The sequence below is a fragment of the Acanthopagrus latus genome, chromosome 17 (assembly GCF_904848185.1).
Source record: "Acanthopagrus latus isolate v.2019 chromosome 17, fAcaLat1.1, whole genome shotgun sequence".
In the NCBI taxonomy this organism is placed as follows: domain Eukaryota; kingdom Metazoa; phylum Chordata; class Actinopteri; order Spariformes; family Sparidae; genus Acanthopagrus; species Acanthopagrus latus.
The window spans coordinates 26,744,113-26,762,542 of NC_051055.1; the positions used below are offsets into that span (position 1 = coordinate 26,744,113).

The following is an 18,430-nucleotide window of genomic DNA, read 5'->3' on the forward strand; positions in this document are numbered from 1 at the left end:
CTCTCCTTCGCTATTAGCTGGATATAAACGTTATTTCTCGGCGACAGGGCTGCTGTTTTATGACTGCGCTATTAGATCAGATGAAAATATCTAATAAACATTTCCCCTTTAGCATGACATGTTGGATATACTTGTAAAATTTAAGTATCATCCTGAGAGTATCGAACGCCGCTCCTTGCACAACATACATTTGTCATAATGGACCTACTGCTGGGTTCTGGCAGACTTGAAGTGGATAATGGCGCTATAAACAACATTTTTAGGACGGCATGAAAGAGAATACGAGAGGCTCCAAAGAAACATCAGACTCCTCACAAAGCGTTAGCCGTGCTGAGGGTGAATATCAGTTCATCTTTTAATAAAAAAACAAACACACATGGATGTTGTTGTGACTCCGGTGCTCCTTCTCTGTTTTATCTGGATGCAGAAAGACTGAAAACACAACACCCTCCTGCTAATGCACTCTGTCCCTCTTGATAAATAAATTTCTGCTGCTGCAGCGGCTCATGGCGAACAAACATATTAAGACCAAACCCCAGCCGAGGTCTGACGGAGAACATGTTTTTGTGTGAATATTGCTCCTGTGAATCTCGGTGATAGGAAACAGGGCTTTCAGTACATTAGTTCCAAGGCAGCCCCTCTATTGATTTTCCCACAGGACACAAAAGATGTCGAGCCGGTCCTAATTGGAGCTCCGTAGTAGAGGCCCTTGATGAGTTATTCATTTGGAGCACTTCACCGACATCCATATGGCTCCTATTCAGGTCATTTTTGCTCAGGAATAAAAAAAACAAAAATAAGCCCTGTCATGTTCAGGCAACTGCTGCATCTTTTTGAATGTATTTGGGACATCTGTCCGAAATCTGTGTTGTTTTGCTTTTGGGATAGCGCTATAAGGACACGTCTGTATCTGCTGTCGTAGCTCTGGAGCACTGATGGTATTTTTATGCAGAATATAAGCAGCCTTCGACGCGCCGAGCTCCGTGTTTGTGTGTTTATGTTTGTTCTGTTTTCCTCCAGGCTGTTCTCCGCTGTCATTCAGTCGAAGCAGTAGAAGTTTTCACTGCGTTTGCGTCTTAGCTTGTCAGTTTGAATTTTTATTTATTTATTTATTTTTTGTAGCTTGGTTTCTTTAATTTCTTTCAATGATTTATTTGAAGTCTGAATCTTTGGACCCATGATTGTTTGATTGCCTCATGTGCAATGCAAAGACTTCCACCATCACTTTTGTCTAAATCTATAAACGGATATCTGCATATGAATGCAAACTCTGTAGGGCACGGACAAGATTGTCTTATCGGAGGCGTTTTGGTAGTCCGAGTAAAACTGACTGATTATATTTATCATGTGTAGGCGGGCTGTGGTTGCAGGTAAGCAGTCAGCGTGGAGGACAAAATAGGCAGAACGAATGAGCCGAAATGCCATCTCGTAACTCATCTGCCATCATCAGACGACCACTTAACTTTTGATTAGCTTCTTTAATGTATCTGCCTTCATTTGCATATACATTAAAGGTCCAGCGTTGAGGGGGTCTACTGGTGGAAATGGACTATAACATTCATGTTAATGTTTTCATTAGTTTTTATTCTCCTAAAATTAAGCATCACCTTCTTTTCATCACCTTAGAAAAAGACCCTTCTAAATGTTCTCCCATGAGTCCTTTGTCTGACACAGCCGTGTTTGTACAGTAGCCAAGAATGGACAAAAAACTGCGTAAACAAAAAGGGCAACTGAGTCCTTTTCCTATTGTACTGAACATGAGTTTGCATTTTTTTTTCCTGGTGTATCAAGAGAGCAGCAGATCATCCACCTCATCTGACCACCTTCAGAAAACCTGAAAACTTAACACCATTTTTTTTTGGTTTTTTTTTTCTGGTAGTTGCTGAGGAGTTAGACATAGTTTCAGATGCATATTACCCATCATGCAGTTGGTGAGACTCTGGCAGCGATACAGAAGCCACTGACAATGTTCAACTAGTTACTATTTTCAATATATTTTTCTTAAATGTGCATTATTTAGATTTGGGGAAGGAGAGAAAGATCTTTATCTAATTATATCTTTTGCCAAAAAAACCCAATAACTAAATAAACTCTTTGTTTTCATGACTGCATAAACAAACTGACCTTAAAGGCCAACACAGTTTCATAATGTTTGACTTTGTTTGTTTATATATGGCGGACCCTGCCACCTTTCTGTTTATTCACTTATGGAAAAAGTGTGTATCATTATTTCAATATTCGGAGTTTGAATATCTTCTCACCGCTGGCTGAACGTCGATGGGGCGCAAATTGGACGGAGATGAATGGAAAAGTATTAACGAGCCAACATCCTGGCAGCATCGAGCGCCTGACGAGGGTCAGAAAGCAGCGTGTCCACCCAGGTGTTGTGTTTCGATCACGGTGACAAACACCCGGCAGTGAATTCTGTCTGAGTCCATCCCAATTAAAGGCAAAAGCCAGATGTCAGTGAGTGTTTTATGGGTTTTCATCCAGTGTTAAAGGGGTATTGGAGACATTGTCATCCAAAGTGTAACCTTACTGTAACTCTAGTAACTCTCAAACTGTTATAGACTACTACTACTACTCATTAAAGGTTACTCATTGAAAAAGTAATGTATATGTAAAGAACTGAGTCGAATCCTGCAGCTCGTCACGTCTCTGCTGTTTTGCGAACACCTGTAGATCAGTAAACCCTCCGATAAGACGTAACTCATTTATATCTGGAACAATTAACAACACCTTCCCTCCTCAGCGACGACACACTCCCACTTGAGGACAATATAAATGATTGCCGTAATGAAACAGCTTGTTTTTGCTCTCTGAGCTTCATGCATCCGACCACCTGTCAGACTTTTTGGATAAATAAAACTGTAAAGCATGAGGAGGAGGGGGAATAGAAGATGACGTATATACAGAAGTAGGGGAGAGAAAGAAAAAAAAAACACCACTCGCAATCAATATCCTGGATTATTTTTCATTGTAATTATCTCGGCGCTGAAACAATAATGAGCTGCGAGGATACTTTGCATACCAATTTTAGGCAGTTATCACAATGAATAGGGATGATGTGAGACCCTGATCGGCCTTTGTGAACGAGCGCGGTGTCAATCTGATTTGGCGCGGTGCAGATCTGCTCGCGTGAAACCTTTTTTTTTTTTGATAAAGTCCCAGTGGAGGAGCTGATCGGATCTCCTGGAACACACGGTGTCGGTTCACCGTCGCTCACGTGTTGATGTTTCTGAGGAAGCCTTGAAATCCGTTAAGCTGTAACAGTTTTACCATTCATGTGGGAGGAGGGGGAGGATCCACCGCTGCCACCAGACGACTGCAGGAGTCTTTCTTTCTTTTTTTTTTTATTGGCACATGTGGCCATCAGCATTGGGGGCCGGACAATCATGGAGCTGCATTTGGGGGACAAAAGTCTCCTTTCACACTTGGACAGCCACGGGCCGCAAAAAAAAAAAATCTAAATTCAATTACAGAGATAGCATCGGCAAACACGTACAGACACACAAATCCAAACTCATCGGCACACACTTAGTGGACACAAACACATGCACATACAGCGACGTGCACAAACATGTACACACACAGACACTCTCACTCACACTCACACTCACACACACAGATGAAAGGCATTGAAATGGCCGCAAACCCTTCAACTCTAGACAGAAATCAATTTCCAACTTGGAACTTGTGCTGAGGAGAGACACTAATCGGCGGGCAGATAAGGGCTTGTTTGCTCCTGATAAGACAAGCGACTGCGACACATGTCCCATAAATTGAGATTTGCCAGATTTGCCTTCAGGGTTGTTGGGTGGGGGAGGAGTTGGGGGGGAGAAAGGTTGGCTGGAGAGTGAGGAGCGGGTGGAAGGCCACATTATCTGAGTGACAAGCGATTTCAATGCCAGAGGACCAGACTCTTAAAGAGGATTTGTGCTCCAAACACGGCTGGCCAGTGTCGATAAAGATAACGTTGAATACCACGACGTTAACAAGAATATTTTTCAGAGATTGATTGGTGACAAATTAAATACGCAGTGTATAATTTTTTTTTTTTTTGCCTCTAAAAGTCGGCCAAAGCGACGGAAACAAAAGATGTAGTTTTGTTGTGGTCATCACTGTCTGACGAGCCAACTTGCTGATGAAAATCTATTTAATGTGAGTTTTTTTTCACTTCACATTTAGTTATGAAGGATGAATAGTTAGTGAGTTATAGCGGGTGGCAACCAGCTTAAATTCACCATTACCTTGAGTACAATAACTGATTTCTCTGAATTTTGAACATTATTGGAAACATTTGAGATAAATGTACAAGTAGCTACATAACTCAACAAACGTATGGTAGTTTATAGACATTTGAATGCAGAAATGTTACATACTATGACTTTAAAGGAAAGAAGAAGAAGAAAGGTGCCATGAGCCTTGTCCTTGTCTTAAATGATCTAAGTCTCAGAATCTCCGCTGGGGTTTGTTTGGGTTTGCTGGTGCCGTTAAATGAAATTGCATTTCTACAGCGCTATTGTAAGCTCAAAATGCTTTACAACAGTTTGTCACATTCAGCCCATATAGGCTACCATGCAATTTAGGATTTAGTATCTTGTTTACGGGTACTTCCACGTGCAGCTGGAGGAGCCGGGGGATTCGAACCAGTGACCTTCAGATTTCTAGACATGCTCCACGTCCTCGGCTACAGCAACCCCCCCAACGTTGTGTCAGTTGGCTTTAGTCAGTACTGGATGTAAATCATCAACTGCATGAGAATCCAACTTAATGTTATTCCTCTGATATTGAGCTGCTTTTAATTACAAGTATCAGTCAATCAATTTGCACAGTGAAATATTGAAAGATGATAAGATCAGTTGGATCACATCATTGGAGTTTTTCTTCTTGCTCCCGCAGTTGGAAGTTTCACAGTGTTGAATGATGAATGTGCAGAGTTCGCCACTTGAAGGCTGTTTTTCAGGTTCATTACTCAAAGTGAACGTTTTCTCTGAGCTCGTTGAAAATCAGATTTTTAAAGGGCCACTGCTAAGTTTTTTTCGAGAAGAAATACAAACTATGATTAATGAGGTAGTAATACAGAAAGCAGAAATATTTACTTTTTCAATTAACTGAATAAACTCGCTGTTCTCAGAGGAAAATAAAGTCCCCAGAACACTGTGTGAAGCTGGAACGGTGGCAGGGTCCGCCACATATAAACAAATATTTGAAATTTAAACCTCTCATTAAATGGCACAAATGGCAAATCTCTCCACACTCACATCAATGACGGTCCACTGCTCCACCACGATGGCGTCGTACGTCGGAGTGGCTACGTTTGGCTCGCCTTCATTTCCCTCCTGGAAGATGAAGACACTTTCCACCGATTTAGGCAGCAGATCTGCAGAGAAGAAGACGAAGGGTGGGTGGGCGAGGGGGGAGAGAGAGAGAGAGAGAGAGAAGAAATCCAACCGTGAAAAGAGTATTTACTGGATGGAGCGTGTCTGTCTTGTCTCTGCCACTGCTTTAGGCGCTGCAGGCCAGAGGAAATGGAATGATATCACTCATTCACACATTCACACACAACCCTTTATTACATAGCCAGTGGTGTGGGCCATTTGTATGAGCAATGTGCACTTATACATTATGCAGGGAGACGGCGTAAAAAAAAAAAAAAAAAAAAAAAGGAAGAAGCAGGTATTCCCCTTCTGGGATGTTAAAAAAGAAGAGGAGACATTATGCGCTACATCAGCGGCGCTCGACGGGGCCCAGAGCTCTGCTGGTTTTCATGCTAGACAGCTAAACAGAGGCTAATTACAGCTGGGAAGCAAGGTGAATGCTGGGGCTCACAGGATTCGGAGGATTCGGGACTGAGAAACCGCCGCTTATAAACAGGATGGACAGACTTTAGCAATGGCAGAAACGTAGCCGCTGATTTAATGAAGTCAGTCCGCGAGGCATTAAAGCACAAATCCTTTTGCTAAGCCTGAATAATTCACCTTAAAAAGGCTTGAATTAAGTGAGCCACATAAAGACATTGACGGTGATGCTTCGGGCCGCTGGTGAGATTGCGTGCTGCTGACCAAATAGATTTTCTAAGCTCCTCTTCTGTTGGAGGCTAACAATCGCGGGATTGGCATACGAGACAGAAACACCACTCCGGCCCCCGAGAGGCGGGACCCCTCTCCACCCGACGTCTCTTGTTATTCATTTGATGTACATGCACATTACGAGCGGACACGCACACATACCCGCTCGGACGCGGTACACGCCCCGTGGTCCAGTCTTCCCGGCTGGCCTGAGTGCTTTCTCATTACTCCCACGCCATTTACACACTAATACAGTTTGCCGGGGCCCAGGCACCAATACGAGACACTCCACATTTCATTACTGGGCCCTAATAATAGGGGGATGAGAGGCGGCTGGAGAGCCCGAGGAGAGAGGGAGGGAGAGGAAGATGGAGAAGGAAGGAGGGAGTGAGCAAGACAGAGGGAGCGATAGAGTGGAGGGATGACAGGCTCTTTTATTTTCCCCTCCCCGAAAACCCATTTAGGACCCGCGCACGCTCAATTGAAGACATCTCTCAGACATCTACTGGCTCTCTCAAATACAGACATTGTCGTTGTCCCCCCCCCACCTCCACCTGATCGCCCTTTCTCTTCCTCGGCTCCCTCCATCAACCCCTTCCTCCCCCAGTCTTCTCCATCTCATTCCTCAGCTCCTGGCGCATAATTGGAAAGAAAGCCCTTTGGTAAAGCGTGATGCGGCGAGGCCCCGCCATCGGTTCCCTGCCGTCGCGACAGGGATCAGTCAGGTGAGATCAGCACAGGGTTTCTGTCTCGTCGCTCTGGCGAGAGCGGCCTGTCTCCGGTGATAATGCAGACAGAGGCAGAGCAGGGGGAGAGAGAAAGAGGGGGAGAACGAGAGAGGTGGCTGAGAAGGAGTTGGTTGCTGGGGGCGTCGAGTCCATCAGGGGAATGCACCGGTTGCGTGCACGAATAAACATTATCTTGCGCCTATTGACTGAGAGCCGAGCCGAGCAGCCGGCGGGCCGACTGAGAATAACTTGTTTACACTTGCAGAAACCGCTGTGCGCCCTCAGTGAAATTGTTCTCCATCCCCCCGTGACTCACACACTCAAGGTCGCGGGGCGAGGCATGCAAATACAGTCGCACTAAAAACAGGGAGTGACAGCACTGGGACTGAGCGACACAGAGGCAAACGGAGGGGGAGAGTCAAGAAACGCCGGAGAGGCAGGGTGACGGTGAGTGGCACCCGGTGACACGTAGCAGCCGAAATCAGCACCCAAATGACAGAGGAGAGGATCAACAACAGGACATGCTGACACCCAGACACCGAAACTTAATGTGTGTGTGGTTTTTTTTTCGCCGTGTGGGTGTTTGAATGTAGATGTGAAGTCTCTGGCTGCACATATCAAGACAGTTTGGAAGCTGCTTGTTCCCGATAATCACGGACGTGTTCGCAAACCTGCTGTTGTACATCGATTTTCTAGCACACAGTGTTTTGAATGAGCAAACGCTCAGAGAGGGTATACGGCAAGTTTGTTGGTTAGAATTCCAACTGAGGCTGCAACCAATTAATTTTCCTCTCTCTCTTTTGTTTGCTTATTATTTTCTCGGTAAATTATTTAGTCCACAAAACATGCAAACAGTCAAACTGCTAGCTGGTTTAGCATTGCGCTTCTATAATCCTGTTTAATAATCAATACAGCAGAACCAGAGATTTTTTTTTTATTCCACGCGTTCTTCTTCTTCCTTTTCATAAGTGCCTAGTGCCTACATTACCCACAATGCAACTCAAAGCCAACTCATTGAGATCACTGGAGGCACTTTTTCAGATTACATGCAGCTTCTTCTGGAGCCACAAAAGGACTTTATACTTCTTTTTTCACATGTGCATTAGTACTTTAGTGGAGTTTCCCTATTTAAGATTCAAACTATGCAGCTGTGTTTTCAGTAGGTGCAACTCTGGTATGGTCCTTTAAATGTTACAGTGACAAGACAACATAGAGAAAGGCACTTGATCTGGTCTCCATTTTGTGTCTTTTGTTTCAAGGCCTTATCGGGAGTTTGGTTGGTTTCTTCCTGTGTAAAGATGTAGGAGGAAGGAAGGTCACTCCAGACTGTGAGCATAAAACGATGAGCCGAAATCAGCTCAGTCTGCAAACTCAGATGTCCAACAGACAGCTGGTGTGAGAAGCAGAGGTGATTCTGTCTGTTTCCTTAAGTGCCCTCCAGCTCTTCTGAGCCTCCATGGTGTTATGTTGAAGTAGCATCATTTTCTGTCTTTCATTCTGGCAGTCGCTCTCGATGCTATGTTCTTTTGACCCCGAGGACTAACTAGACATGAGGATATCTTTGTTTTTTTGAGTATAAAAATGTTGTGTCTGTAGCAGTTTATAGTGGAAATGTTTGCAGCTTGTTTGCATATGGCTGCAGCACCATATGTTCAACAAGCTGCAGAGTCTGAGAAGCTTCTGGGGACATTATTTTTGGTTTGACAATGGAATCGCCTGCAGTGGATTACCTAAAAGAAAGATTAAAAAAAGGAGTTTCCCTTCCACTGAGTGTTGGTTGACTCATTAGTAAGAAAGAGCTGTAAACTAGATATTTATTTGGAGCATAATGGTAACGTATGTTCGTATATGAATCTCTTGAACTCATGAAGTCCATCCACTTGTACAGATAAGTATATACTGCGTGTGTTCAAGTCCAGCTGATGGAAGGTGACCCTGCCCCGGGTCATGTCTGCTGACATGATTTAAACATGTGTGTCAGAGTGCTGGAGACAGACGCTGACAGCTTATCTATATTTCAAACGGGACCTTATGGAGATCCAGAGAAAGGGACGAAGAGAGACAGAGACGAGGGTGTCTAATGTGTGGATTGGACGTGGCTCTTCCCTGCAGAGCCAAAGGTTTGGCAGCTGGCAGGCTGGTACCTGTGGGTTACCGGGCAGACTTCAGCTGGTAGAAAAGGAACAGAGGATGAGCAGAATGATGATTGGATACCAAAGGGGTGTTTGCAAATGTCACTTTGTTTTGGTCTGAATACAGACAACACAGAGGGGAAAACTCCAAGTGGGCAACTTAAGCAAAGACACGCCTGTTTTCTTAATAAACAGAACAATTCCAATATATTAATTTTTAATCTTTATTAGTAATCATCAAGTCCCGTTTTCCACCAACACAGAGCTGTTATCTTCTTACTCTGCATGAGCTCACCAGAGTGAACCACAGGATGTTCGCTGATGAAGTGGAGTTGGTGAACACAGAGACACTCAGGACGAGCATGAGGCTTTTTCTCAGAGCTGTGGAGAGGATTTATTCTCCAACCATCGTGGGAATTACACACAAAGGATTTTAAATTTTTAATATGGTAAAATGTAAGGATAAATACAGTATATTCTGTGATTAAAGCTTGTGTGGGAGGGAGGACTGTTAGTCTGATTCACCAGACGCTGACTGTGGGTAGAAGTCTGCCATCCGACTAATTCCGTCTCCATTCTCTCGAAACTGTCGGCGTTTTCAAAATCGCTGTCTCTATGGACGGCGACAACAACCCCCGAGCTATTCACACGAAAATGGCAAGTTACCCTGAACCAAACCTGGTTGCTAATCACATGAACGTAAACAAGCTCACATCTGCTAACTAACGGCGCAGGAATTCAGTCATTTTGATGCCAAGCCTCGCCTCCCTGCGTGTACATGTCCATTCAAAACAAGTATAGCAGAAATAGCAGAATCAATATGGGTGCAACTAGATCTTAAGTAGGTTTCTGCAAAACCACAAGTAAGTTGAAGCTCGACGTTTCTGTATGTTGCAACTTCACGTCTCTGTTTGTTGAGTTTTCTATTTGACGATTGTCACAGTGCTGGTTAGATTCAGGAAAACGATCAGGGTTTAGCTAAAAATACTTGTTTTAGTCGCCACAAGAAACGCTGGAAATGTCGGCAGGTCTCCTTTAAAAAAAAAACTTTTGATGGAACAACAGCGGATGGACGTGTGCCCAGGTGTCCTTACAAATATCAACTGCTGTAACTCGAACTGCAGCTGGGCATTTTGCAGCCTTGTTGGACGTAATAGACTAAACTACATCAACTCAATTGCAGAAACGTTAACTGCTGACATTAAATCTTGCCGACTGGGCTGAGTGGTACCGTGGTGGTCGGGGCTATGTTGGAATTAATGGACTGCATATCCAGCACTCACTTATGTCAGAGAGGTACTTGCAAGGTGCTGGACGGGTGTGTCCAGCCATCAGAAGTAATCTGGATTTAAGTGACTGACTCAAGGACACTTTGCCGTGTGGACAGGGAGAGCTGCACTGTAGCTGCAGCGCTCCTTGCAGATAAACATACATTGTGAAACCCTTTGTTAAACTTTTTGCCCACGGTGGTATTGATGTATAACAAAGGGATCAACCCAGCGCTCCTGAGACTCTCAAAAAAAAAAAAAAAAAAAACCTTGAAAATGTCACTTTTATTTACAGGCAGGTTAAAACAGGGTGCTTGGTTGTCATTTGTCAAGCCCCGCAGCTGCGAACACGATCCGTCTTTCTATTTGACAAGCTCGTGTAAGTGATTCCCGCAGCTGACTTGGCTCGCGTTGTCACTTTAAACGACGTGACGCGAGCTTTGAGAGGTTTCAGCTGGAGCACCTGGGTGCATTTGCAGTCAACTCACACGCCCAAATTCACTGAGCAGAGCAGGAAAAAGCCAACTATGACTGCATTACGAGCGGCACAGTGGAAGAACCTGTCTTGTGCTGCGACTCGTGCGGTGAAAGGACACACACTGCGCTGTCAAAACATTTTATACACATAGAAACACGCGTGTGCATCCATTATGTTTACACACACGCACAAACATGGCAGTTCTAATTCCACCTCTTGTCAACTGTTGTCTCAGAGAAATGCTTGCACATCACTTCCTGTCCCTGAATCTCTTTATTGGAATTCATATTCTATGTATCTCCCTCTCCCTCCCTCTCTCTTTTTCTTTTTTCTCCCACCACTGGCTTTGCCCAAATTTAGCAACCAGTGAGGGCTGACTGTCATGCATATGAATAGCTCAATGTCTCACAACCCGGGCTACAAATCCTCATTGTGGCTCTGGAGATAGCTTAAGCTATACGAGTAACAAAGGCAAACTCCCCGTCAACACCATGACTGTCAGTTCTTCAGAAAACACACTCAACCACACACCCTGCGCTCAACTCCAGGGAGGTAATCTCGACTTAACTTGTACGCTGTGTGCACGTGTGTGTGTTTTTGGATGTATATGTGGACATATGTCGACCCGTGTGTGCGCGTGTGTGTTTGCAGGCCGTGCCACAGTGTGTATGAATCTTTAATGCCTGACAGCGGGGCCTGCGTGCAGCTTAGGATCTGTAAATTCAATTCAATATCGCTATAATATCCCATTCTGTGGCTGAGGCGGAGGTCTGCGCTCGCCGCAAACAATGCAGCCACGCCAGACAGGACTGTCACCGTCTGAGGGACCCTTCAGCACACACACACACACAAATATACACATAAATGCGCGCATGCAAACAATGCCCCTTAATTCGTTCTCATCCAGCCTCACCATGGAAACCCATCTTCACAAGGAGCACGGGGACACGGTGTGTTTTTGTGTGTGCTTGTGCGTAAGTGCGTGTCCCTCTGGACGTTGCCAAACAGCCGACTGTCGGAGACAATAGAGAGGTAACACGGTGTTTAGGAGAAGTCCAGAGCGGCCGACTGACTGACTGACTGACTGACTGACTGCGGGAACGTGAATGGCGATGCAGATAACGTATGAACTCCAGGTCAACAACCAGTAAATAAACCAACAATTAAACTCTTGTGTGTTTCACATTATCACATTTTCATCAGACGGTGTAATCGTCAAGTAAACGATCAGCTTCCTGCTTCTTGGAGTGAACGCACTGTGATTTTGAACGCCGAAATTGGACCTTGAATGGTTTCAAAAGGTGAATAAATCCCATCAATCTTGCTAATTATTCCTATTAAAGTAAAATGAAGGCTAAACATCAAATGAATGTATGAATATAAGCAGGCCAGGAGAATTAACCAGTCTCAAAGTGCGGTACAGGCGCCCACAGGGGGTCCTTGAGGGAATTGTTTATTTATTTTCACTGTAATTACATCAGTAATTATCTGTACACTGTGACAGAGTGTACAGAGAGGTGAAGTCACACTGCTTTCAGTGGACCACCATGGGACCTTCTATGTTTATGTACTAAGGTAGTGAACAGTGAGAGGCAAGTCATTTTTTGATCCTGTTTGAATTTTGTCATGAGTTTAAATGATGTTTAAGTGAAAGTTACAGACTGAGTACAAGACTCTCCAAAACCCAAACTGAACCCTTGCAGAGCCGGTCCTGTATATTAGTATGTTCAGAGAAGTGAGTAACTCTCCTTTCACATGACTGAAGTTGTCAAAACGGGCAGATTAATGTGATTTTCACCTTGTTAAAAGACTTCTTGCGTGCAGACATGGTGGCCATATTGGTGTCTGTGACAAATGTATATTGAGTTTCTTGGCTTAAATAATGATCTTTTTGAATTGACGAACATCGTGTGTGTAATTCATGCTAAAATTCAAATGAGATCAAAAATCTGTTCATCTCTCTCCAGTGACTACTGTCCACAGATTGATGATCTTTTCATTGGTTTTATACACTTTCGGTTACAAAACATCTAAAAGACAAATTCTCATCAGATGTTGGTTCGTCATGAAAAAACTTGAGTGCCTCTGCAATAAAACCACTTTATACGAGGGTCATATATCGATGTATCATTATGTCTGAATGCTGATATTGGCTAGTCACTCTCACTGTCCATCACCCTGTCAAACCTCCATGATTAAGGTATTCCAAGGCTTATTATTATAAATGATGACACTCTTTTGGAAGTGAGGCATCAGAAGCTCAGGAGCTGCAATCAATAACTCAGCTGTTGGTTTTGCATAATAATAACGCAACTCTGAAATAGTTAATGTCTGGTACTTTCAGTGTTTAATCTTGGATCACAGCAGTGGAGTCACTGAAATTAATCTATATTGTATTTGGGCGGCTGATTGATGGGAAATCTGTTGTCATTTTTGTCACAGATGCCAAATTGGACGTTTTATAATCTGCTGCAGATTACAGCAGCATTACAACTGCTTCAAACTTTCCAATCAGGCAGGTTTTAATCTGAGAGTGTCTGGTTCAAACGAGGACCAGCATCCTTCAGGCGCTTCAGAGACTTTTTAGTAGGACCAAGAAGGACCTGCCAACTCCCAGACACAATAAAATGTGAAGACATTCATGGAGCATTTTACACCAGTCCTTAAATCAGTGTACCGGCCCCCTGTGTGTCAGAGGATGGAGTTTAAAATCTTACTACTTGTCTATAAATGTTCTCGAGGCCTCAGTACATCTCTGATCTATACGCACGTTAGCAGCCAGCGAGGTGAAGCAGCTTCTAGTTTTCTATTCTCTCCACCTGTGGCAAAAGCTTTTAGACTGCCGGAGGTCTGCTCATACTGTCAGTCTTATCTAGATGAATTTCTACGTCTTGAAATACAAATACTGTAAAAGCAATATTAGCACAGCAGGATGACAGTAAAAATAATCGGGCAGCGGAAGGTCAGCCTTCAAAAATAACCCAATTACACTCATTAGAAGGCTCATGAATCTGTCAGCTCATGAAAGCCGAGGCACCGCGGCGGCTCTGTATCTCAAAACAAGCCTGTCACTGTCGTCTCCCGTCCGAATGCTCACGTCTGCCCGTGTCAGTCGGCGTCCTCTAACGTGCTGTTTCGCTGTCAGACGCGTCCTTGATGTTTTTTTTTTTTTGCGAGATTGTCGACGGTCTCCTGCATCTCCGTCGAGCGTCTCATCACAAATTAAAAAAAAAAAACCTCATCTCAAAGAAGTTGCTAAAAATGGAAAAAAAAAAAAAAAAAAAAGGCAGGAGTGGATTCTGATTCTGAAACCCGAAGCGGCGCGGCTGTTTGATGTAATTAGCTGCTAACAACAAACGGGATACCGCTTTGATGTCACACTGCCAGCTGCTCTCAAGAGACCAAAACCCCACAGAGTAACAGCGTTCACCTCTGTAAAGTTGTCTGTTTTCTAAAGAGGGTGAGCTCTGAGCTGCGAGCTTCACTTCGCTCCTGCGAGGCGGCGACGGCAGAGACAGACTCGTAATGCAGCCGATCTGTTCTCTGTCCCGGCCTGTAATTTCACTCTTCAGGAGACGCATATCTTAGCCGTGCATGAAAAATGCAAAATATGTTAGAGGACCCTAACAGGCAGAAAAAAATGAAGGAAAAAAAAGAAATTGAATCATAATAATACACTTCATTACTCCATTCTCTGGACATAAAATATGCAAGGAGGCACTAATTTGTTATCAGGTTAATTATCTATGTTTCAGAGTTGCTGAGGCGTTCACTTTCCCAGATTAATGAATTATGACTCTTATTTACTCTGGCTGGCTTATTTCTCCAGCGTCAGAGCGAGCGCACGGAGCCGCCGGGGTCTGATGGAAGAGGAAAACCCAAACAGGAAATAGTTTAAAAGAGGATACCAAACAGCTCCACGAACCCCAGCTTCTTAAGAATTCCCCTTAAAGAAGGAGTCATTATGTCAGCCGCTCACAGCGCTGGTGTAAAAACAGACTCTGTCCCTCTAATCGTTTGTTGAAGATGACAGCAGCGTCTCATTTTTAATTTAAAACCTCGATTCAGAGCGCTAACATTGTGCTAATAGTGCGTGCAGACTGTGGCATGTGAAGAAACAACCTCTGACGTTGGCCGCGCGTTAGATGACGCCATCTTTGAATCTTATGAAACAGGGAGTGCTTACGAATACCAAACTGAGGTGGTGTTGGTGGCAGAAATAGAATATGGACCAACTTCCATGGAGGCCGCCATGTTGCACTGCCATGTTTCTACAGGAGCCCAGAGAGGTCAAACCAAACACTGGCTCTGGAGAGTCAGCAGCCCCGAGTTATTGATGACGACGGTACCTTTTTATATGTTTATAGTGATCTTAATGTACAGATTTAAATTCCAATATATGAATTTTGCCACTTGCAGCAGCTTGGAACTGCACAAGTTCTCCCCGAGGTCACAAACGTCACTGTTAACAAGTGAAAGTAAAAGTAGGAAAGTGTCCACTTCTTATGACAGCTTGCATTCAAACATGAAGCAACGTGTCTACTTGTAGTTATTAGCATGTCTCCCCTTAAAACATTTGGTTACAGGTGTCTTAATATAAAGGTGTATTTTGAGCAGCACAGATGCTACTGAATTGTCACAAAGATGTCATACAAAACTTCCCAGTTTGCAGGACTTATAAAGGAATTTCTGAAATATTATAGGAACATTAGAGGCAGCAGTGTCTCGTCCTTTAGCTCGTCTGTGTCTACATGTTGCTGCTTGTCACTTTGATCATGATGGGGACTCTCAGACAGTGTAGGCTGAAATATACAGTGGTATAGATAGAGTATTCATAATGAATACTTGAGAGGACATTATTGATCCTAGACAGAGCAGACAGAAGGGCGGGACTGAAAGAAACATGGGTAATTATAAATCTGTCTGCTTCTTCAGTATCACAGTCAGAGCCATGGATTTATTATTACACAACAGGCTTCGGATTTTCTCAGAGCCACGGTCGGCGCCATAAATTCTAAGTTTCTTTGTCGGGTCACGTCCAAATACATGTAATTCATCCTCCGGGGAACTTAAACGCAAAGTCAATCAAACCGCTGTTGAGATACTGAAGTCTGGACGAATGTGGTCGACTGATCAACGATATTGTCATCCCAAAAGTCATGCAACCATTTCCAAACCAGCGACAAGCTTTTTTCTTTTTCTCCACTGTGGGGATAAAAAAAGAACAAGACAAAACAAACTTCTGCAGAGACGGCGTCGATGCGTCACCAGCTCATTTACTTTGTTACGGCTGATATGTTGGCACAGAGCGACACGAGCGTCCTATTAGCCATCTTTGTCTGATATCCGCTTGATTTCAAGTTCTACTTTGATCAATTATAAGAAAAAAAAAACTATCTGACTTGCGGTGATTTTTCACCTTTCACTCATTTACTCTCGCATCATACGTTCTTCTGTTTCCACGGTTTTGCAGATAGCTCACACTCATCTTGATTGTCCTAATTGGAAATCGGCTCGCTGCAGTTTTACATGCGACAAGAGGACCGAAAACAATGAGATTAGATACTGAAGTCTCAATAGCTCCGGAGCTGGGTGTTGATTCTTTGTTGCTGCGGCACGCTGAGTGAAAGCTTTCGCATTACATTAATGGAGCTTCACATTTTCAAACGCATGACAGCCACAGCTTCTGCAGTCATCCAGTGCATGTTCGCAGCGCTGCACCGCCTCCTGACACTGACGGAGGAGGCATCGTCATAAACAAGTGCTGTTCCAGTATTTTTCTGATTGTTTGTTTGTTTTTTTTTCTGGTGGAAAAATGAACTCCAGCTGATGCATAATTAATGACACACAGGCCAAGGTGCATCATTACCCGCCCCGGGTATTTTTATTTTATAGAGGTCGGCAGGAAGTTGGCATCTGCTCGGTGTTGACATTTTTAGTGGTCAAACTGTGAGCGGATAAAAAGGCAATTTGGGGACATTTAAGAGTTTTAATAACTGAGACAGTGTGAGCTCTGAGAGTCCATGCAGGGGACCAAGACTAAAGGTGAAGGCTCGTTAAATACTTAGAGGGATAAAATTAAACTGTGTTGGTTCATTTCAAAACTGTGTGTTTTACTCCTCATGACAGATTTCATCCCGCGTCTCTCTCCCCTGCGTAGTGAGTCCTGCCAGCTTACCGTTCACGTTGCCCAGGTGGAAGTATCCGTCGACCAGCGAGGCTCCGTTGTTGAAATGCTGGGTCATGTGATCCAGCCAGTTGGCCTCCACACCCTTGACCCCCTCGTCGCAGTTCTGAACCCGCAGCGGCACCTTGACAGTGTAGTACTTCACCTGGCCCTCTCGCACCGGCGGGTGGTTGTACAAAGCGAGCAGCTCCACCCCTGTTGACACACGACAGAAAACAAAAAAAAAAACCCAGCCGTTGGTTTAAACTACATCAGGGTTGTGACAATACAAGTGTATCATCTGTGGAAGTCTCAAGTTTTACTGCATGATTATTGAACTGCTGCTGTTCACTGGCAACAGTCCAAAGTGTAGTTTGGCTCCGTCTGTTGGAGCACTTTCCCTCACTTCAGCTGCCAGAAGTTATGAGGAATCGGCTCGGTAAACGGTTGGCCGAGAGACAGCAGAGTTCTGGTTTAAAATATATATAACTTCTTCTGTTGTGATGCGAAACACCTATGTGCAGCAATTAGTTATAATGGGATGCAGGAAATGACCCCTTCTTCACTACGCTGACAGAACTTTTCAACACTACGCGACTGCAGCGTGAGCAACGTGGTGATAATCAATTGGAAGTACATTCGTTTCCTACGAGCAAACAAGGAAAACAGAGCCAATGTGAGCACAGTCAACAAGGTTCTTGGCCAAGAAAAGTTGGCCACAGCGTTCCCGGTCATCAGTTGTCAACAGCAGAAAGTGCTTTCTTGTTTTCCACCCAGTTCGATATTCATGTCCTTGAGAAATGTGGCAGAGTCGGAGATAGAATTTCTCCGTAAGAGATGGATGATAATAAAAAAAAACAGCCCAGGAAAGTGGAAGATTTGCAAGGGTCCTTGGAAATAATTCCAAACACTGAGCAGAACAAATTGGCCATGGTAAAAAATAAATTGGCATGGAAATTAGTACATTAAGATTGGAGGCACTGAAAGCAAAAAAAATACAAAAAGGTAGCAAAATATGACCCTGAGTTTCCAAATGTCTGTGTTGTTCAATTTTGGTATTTTTTTCAGCTTCCTTCCTCTCAAAAAGTCCAGATTGTGCATCCTTTTCTATTTTTTACATAGACACTGATGTTTTTTTAATACTTCTTTATTTGTAAGTATGTATGAATACTTGTTTACAATAAATCATTTCAGCGGTGGACATTTTGTCTCTGATCGTGTAACTTTAGTGAAACTCTTTATTTTCAGGTCTTTTTGTGTCATTTAGCGTTCTGCATCTGTTTTACATTAATTTTTCTCTGGTGTCCTGTAAGTTCATCCAGGCAAGACAAATTTGTATGCAAGACACTATAATACAACTTTAACATCATTATCATATCATGAACAAAAGTTCCACCTGACAGGTGCAAAATAGAAGAGAAATAAAAAAGTAAGATAAGATGAGATTCGCGTTGCCGCGAGCTGGACTCACAAATTACGCTGAAAATCTTTTTCCAAGGACGGTGCCTCTTTTTTTTTCCAGTTGGTTCAATTTCAACAACAAACGTGAAGTGAATCAAAAGCAATTTGATCATATTCATGCTACAA

General features: G+C 43.7%; 1 protein-coding gene across 2 annotated transcripts in view; it reads right to left on the reverse strand.

Moving 5' to 3' along the window:
- Nucleotides 1-18,430, reverse strand: part of LOC119006607 (raftlin-like) — a 214,894-nt gene that overhangs the window by 20,571 nt on the left and 175,893 nt on the right. For both annotated transcript variants that reach the window (XM_037075495.1, XM_037075496.1), the window contains 2 exons: nucleotides 16,856-17,059; nucleotides 5,265-5,383 (listed from right to left, as the gene is read on the reverse strand). In XM_037075495.1, coding sequence (XP_036931390.1) covers nucleotides 5,265-5,383; nucleotides 16,856-17,059 — 323 coding nt within the window. The remainder of the gene's footprint in view (nucleotides 1-5,264; nucleotides 5,384-16,855; nucleotides 17,060-18,430) is intronic.